This window comes from Myotis davidii, unplaced genomic scaffold, assembly GCF_000327345.1.
Source record: "Myotis davidii unplaced genomic scaffold, ASM32734v1 scaffold420, whole genome shotgun sequence".
Classification (NCBI taxonomy): Eukaryota; Metazoa; Chordata; class Mammalia; order Chiroptera; family Vespertilionidae; genus Myotis; species Myotis davidii.
In genome coordinates, this window is record NW_006294421.1 from 1,068,334 (window position 1) to 1,073,941 (window position 5,608).

The 5,608-nt window shown below is 34.9% G+C and overlaps 1 protein-coding gene across 4 annotated transcripts in view; it reads left to right on the forward strand.

Moving 5' to 3' along the window:
- WDFY3 (WD repeat and FYVE domain containing 3) overlaps positions 1 to 5,608 on the forward strand; it is a 182,869-nt gene that overhangs the window by 41,734 nt on the left and 135,527 nt on the right. For all 4 annotated transcript variants that reach the window (XM_006768666.2, XM_006768667.2, XM_006768668.2 and 1 more), the window contains exons 6-7: positions 1,197 to 1,383; positions 3,925 to 4,091. In XM_006768666.2, coding sequence (XP_006768729.1) covers positions 1,197 to 1,383; positions 3,925 to 4,091 — 354 coding nt within the window. The remainder of the gene's footprint in view (positions 1 to 1,196; positions 1,384 to 3,924; positions 4,092 to 5,608) is intronic.

Here is a 5,608-nt window from a genome sequence, read left to right on the forward strand (position 1 = left end):
CTCTCTCTCTCTCTAAATCAATCAATCAATAATTAAAAATGAAATTTGCCAAGAGAAAAAATATTTATTTTTCTATTTGTAAAGCATTTCAAATGTAAGAAATTTTCATCCAAATGATAGATATGTACAAGAGTTAAAATGTTATTTTTGTGTAAATATTCAATTATAAGTTCTGTGTCATAACCTATCCCCTCCCTTTTACCGAATAAATAAAAAGGTTTTTTTGAGATGCTACAGTTAAAAATCTTAAGATATTTCATAGGTAGGCAGATATTAATTTGTTTTATGTGGCATAAATAAAATTAAGTGGATTCTTTATCAACACAAAAGAGAGATTGTCAATTCTGTTTCTTGCCTCTGTTCACATGTTAAATCTTTTAGCCTTTGTTATGTGAAACTGGGTTTCTTTAGACAAATAAATTTCATTAAAGATAAGAGATGAAATGACTCCAATCACCAGTCAGTAATGGGGTATAACTGTGTTTTAAATTAGTAATATATAGTACAAACATAACTTTTTAAAATTTTGTTTCCTGAATTAGTTCTGTATCTCATTGGTTTAGATCAGCCGTGGGCAAACTACGGCCCACGGGCTGGATCTGGCCTGTTTGAAATGAATAAAACTAAAAAAAAAAGACTGTACCCTTTTATGTAATGATTTTTACTTTGAATTTATATTAGTTCACACAAACACTCCATCCATGCTTTTGTTCTGGCCCTCTGGTGCAGTTTAAGAACCCATTGTGGCCCTTGAGTCAAAAAGTTTGCCCACCCCTGGTCTAGATTGATTCTAATTTGAGCTTTAAAGTAATTATTAGATTTGTCTTCTTAAACTTAAAAGACAGTTTATTAATTTTTTCCATCCTTTTACTGTATAAAAGATCAAAAATACCATTTGGCAGCAGGCAGTCATTTTGTTTGATGATAAAACATCCAAACAATGATTTAAAAACTATATTAAATCTCAACTACTTTTCAATACTTCCTTTATTACTCTTTGTTTGCTCCTTACAGGTAGAATTTTCCCAATGAATTTAAGTCTTATATTTACTTTTAGAATGTATAACGTTTATCTTACAGTATTTTATAGATACATTTAAATTTAATGTTTCATTAAACACTATCTCCAAAACAAGAAAGTTTTCTTAAGCAATTGCCATAAATAATGCATGTTTATTACTTATTTATTTTTACAGAAAAAGAATGTTTATCTACATGTGTTCAGAATATGCAGCAATCAGATGACCTGTCTCCCCTAGAAATTGTTGAAATGTTTGCTGGGCTTTCTTGTTTCCTCAAAGATTCCAGTGATGTTTCCCAAACTCTTTTGGATGATTTTCGGATATGGCAAGGATATATTTTCCTTTGTGACCTCTTGCTTAGGTAAAACCCTCCAATTCAAGAATATATTTTAAATGTCTACTCAATCTTTTTCATCAAAGGAAACAATAGAGTTCACTAGAGGCCCAGTGCATGGATTTGTGCACCTGTGGGGTCCCTAGGCCTGGCCTGCGCTTTCTCTCAATCTGGGACCACTTGGGGATATCAGAGAGCCTGTTTCGGCCCAATCCCCACAGGCTAGGCCAGGTGATCCCAACGGTGCACAAATCTGTGCACCAGGCATCTAGTATGCATATAAGATCATTGGTTCATCTCTTTCTGCCCTCCCCCTTCCCTCTAAGATTCATCTGTCCCATGTTACGATGCCTGTGGTTTCTGTTCCTGCATTGAGCGTCTGCCCCCTGGTTGTCAGTGTGTGTCTTAGCTACTGGTTAGCCAGTTGGCCAGTCGCTTAGGCTTTTATATATATATAGATGGTTAGGAAAAAAGGAATCAGTCACTTATTTAATGTATACTTTATCTACTCTTAGCTTTAATCACTATTTTTATTCCCCTTCTGCAAATAGTATACATAAAGTGAACTTAGAATTAAATTGGCAAATGTAGACTACAAGCATGGTAGAATCAGTGGTTAGATGTGAAGAATAAATCTTTAGTATCTGAAGAAGTAAAACTTAGATGAAATAATTAGAATCTTCCTAAAGTATAAACTATTCTTCCTTAATTATTCTTTTGGTTTTCCTTATTTAGTAATTCAGCATTGTTATTAATGTAGCTAAAAACAAGAATAATTAGATTGAGTGAGACCTTACAAATGTATAAAACAATTAGGTAATCTAAAATGTTTCACTAGCTTCCTTTTCCATACCAAATGTTCCATGCATATATGGAAAGTGACTGGTTATAAATTTACTAGGAAAAAGATATTCATGCCTCACTAGTTGTACCCTGGGTCATCAGTTATTTTTGAGTCATTTGATCTATTGTAAATAAGCACTATTTTTAAATATTTTATTTCCAAGATACTGTTACTTAATACTAGGCAACCCCGAAGAATATAATTTTGCATATGTATCATAATTTACAAACGAGGACATCTGAAAATTGATGAAATAACTATTTCATATTACTAGGAGGTTATTAATTGATGCAAACCTTTGAGAACACAGGTTACCAGATATTATCAAAAGCCTCAGAATAATCATTACTTTGACACAATAATGTCTCTTAAGATTGTACCCTAAAGATATAATCTTAAGTTTAGATGACATTTTATGTATGTTAGCGCTCTTATACTCTGAGTTTCACTAGCTGTCCCACTTCCCTCTCCCCAAATCAGTGGTTGGTTCTCCATGACCATTAAAAGCATATGTATGGAGAGTTTATACTACATATAAACTCTATACATAGAGAAACCTGTATAACACTAGCAAATTGGGGGGGGTAGGTTATAAAATTCAGCATATGGAATGAAAATAATTATTATAACAAAACTTTCACATTAAAAAAGACAAGTTTAAAAAACATATCAGAATATTAACATGTCTTCTAGTTGTGAGGGTAAGCATACTTTTTTTTTTTCTTCTCTATTTTTATGCATTCTCCAAGTTTATTTTAATGGGAGTAATTAGTTCCATTGGCGGGTTCCCTGATAAATATTATTCTTTAAAAACTACATTTTGGATTAAAATGTTACCATATAAAAAAATAAAAATAAATAAAAATAAATAAAAACTAAATTTTGCACCTCATTTTGTATTCTCAATAAAGCCACAATCAAAAGATGATTCTACAGTCACTTCAATGTTCTTCTAAAGGAATTAAGATTGTTTTAAAAAATTGTTAGCCTCCCAGAACTTTATTTAAATGTCCTCTAATAGAGTACCTGAATTAATTAATGAAATACAGATGAAGTGTTAGACTCCTCCCCAAGAAATACATTTTTTAAAAATTGTTAGCAGAGAAAATATTTTAGGAAAGAAATAGTTAATAAGGGTTTTGCTCGTAAACAGTGAAACTTTATTACCTTAAAGCAGTGGTTCTCAACCTTCTGGCCCTTTAAATACAGTTCCTCATGTTGTCACCCAACCATAAAGTTATTTTCATTGCTACTTCATAACTGCAATGTTGCTACTGTTATGAATCGTAATGTAAATATCTGATATGCAGGATGGTCTTAGGCGAACCCTGTGAAAGGGTCATTCGACCACCAAAGGGGTTGCGACCCACAGATTGAGAACCGCTGCCTTAGAGCTTTAGGGAATTTAAGAGACATTTAATCTAATTATTTTATACACGCTTCATACCAAAGATCAGTGATTTACCTAAAATAGCACTGCTACTGGCAAAATCAGCACTGATATCAATCAGGTCTTCAAACTGTTGTGTATTTTTTTCAAATACACCATAATGTCTGAAAATTTGTAGATTCTAAAAAATGTGCTTTTATATTGGAAAAATGCAAGAAGATACTTCTTGGAGCATTTGATACGTTTATTTACTGCATATAAATATTGAACATTTCTGTATTAAACTTGAGAATATAACTAGAAAAAAATATTTGCTAAATCCTACTCTTCCTAGATTGGAACAAGCAAAAGAGGCAGAATCCAAAGATGCCTTGAAAGATCTGGTTAATCTGATAACTTCCCTAACAACATACGGTGTCAGTGAACTAAAACCAGCTGGTATTACCACAGGGGCACCCTTCTTATTGCCTGGATTTGCAGTGCCTCAGCCTGCAGGCAAAGGTGAGTTTCTTGTCTCCCATCCCCCCATCTCCCATTTTCAGTCAGAAATCGAGAAAGAATGAAGCAGTCTGACTTCGATTGCTCTTTATTTGTTACTTATATAAAGGTAACCTACTCTTTTAAAGTTTGTGCTCTTTATGATGTAACTTTTTGAGTGAAAGTCTTTACAGATTAAATACTGAAATATAATAAAAACAGTGAAATTTATATTTTAGTATTTCATTTTAGCATACAAACAGTTTAATAACCCAAATATGTCTCTTTTGATGTTGGCACTTCACACATTTCTACTTTATATGGCTGGACCATGACTTATATTCTCCAATCTCTGTGCTTTTCTCTATGTACATATATTTTACTTAAAACTCAGCAAACCTAAGTACAAAAAAGTTACATAATTTCTTTTGTAACAGAAAATAAATTTTATAGTTCAGATTTCCTGACTTTGACTCCTCAACTAAATGTTATTAACTATACAGTAATTTTACTAAGAAAATTTACTGTATAGTTAATAAACATTTAGTTACATAAGAATACAAGCTGGTTTTAAATACCATGTGATTTTGACTTAGTTGGAATTCAGAAGAACAAAATAAGTTAATAGAACAGAAACAGACCCATAGGTACGGAGAACAAACTGATAGTTGCCAGATTGGAGGGGTGTTGGGGGATTGGGTGGAAAAATTGAAGGAATTAAAGAATACAAATTAGTAGTAAGAAAATAGTCACAGTTCTTCAGGGAATATAGTCAATAATCCTATATAATAAAAGACTAATATGCAAATAGACCAAATGGCAAACTACCAGTTGCTATGACGTGCACTGACCACCAGAGGGCAGATGCTCAGTGCAGGAGCTACCCCTTGGTGGTCAGTGCGCTCCCACAGGGGAAGTGCCACTCAGCCAGAAGCCGGACTCACAGCCCCCGCCTCCATGGCAGTGCCAAGAAGTGAGCTGAGCAGTAAGGAGCGAGAAAGGAGTGGGTCTAAGTCGGCAAGTGTACATCCCCTGAGGGGTCCCAGTCACAGGCTGGGCTGAGGGGACCGTCCCCCTGCCCACAGTGCACGAATGTCCTGCACTGGGCCTATAGTACTGTGATAACTATGTATGGTGCCAAATGGGTAGTAGAATAATCAGGGGGATCACTTCATAAATTATATAAATGTCTAACCACTATGCTGTATACCTGAAACTAACCTCCACTAATAAAAGACAAAGATGCTAATTGACCATACCTTTGCTATGCCAAAGCCACTCCCACCAGCCAATCAGAGCGACTATATGCAAATTAACCCAACCAAGATGGCGGCTGGCAGCCACGGAGCTCGAGCAAGCAGGAGGCTTGGTTGTCCGGTGATGGAGGAAGTCAAGCTTCCCACCTGCCTGGCCAGCTGTGGCCTCTGCAAAAGGCAACAGTTTCAATTATAGAAGCTAAATAAATCTTAGATACCTGCTTTCAGCCAGCCTCCACAGGGAGCTTGGGTGGCTGAGGGCTGTGGCCAGCCTGCAAACAGCGC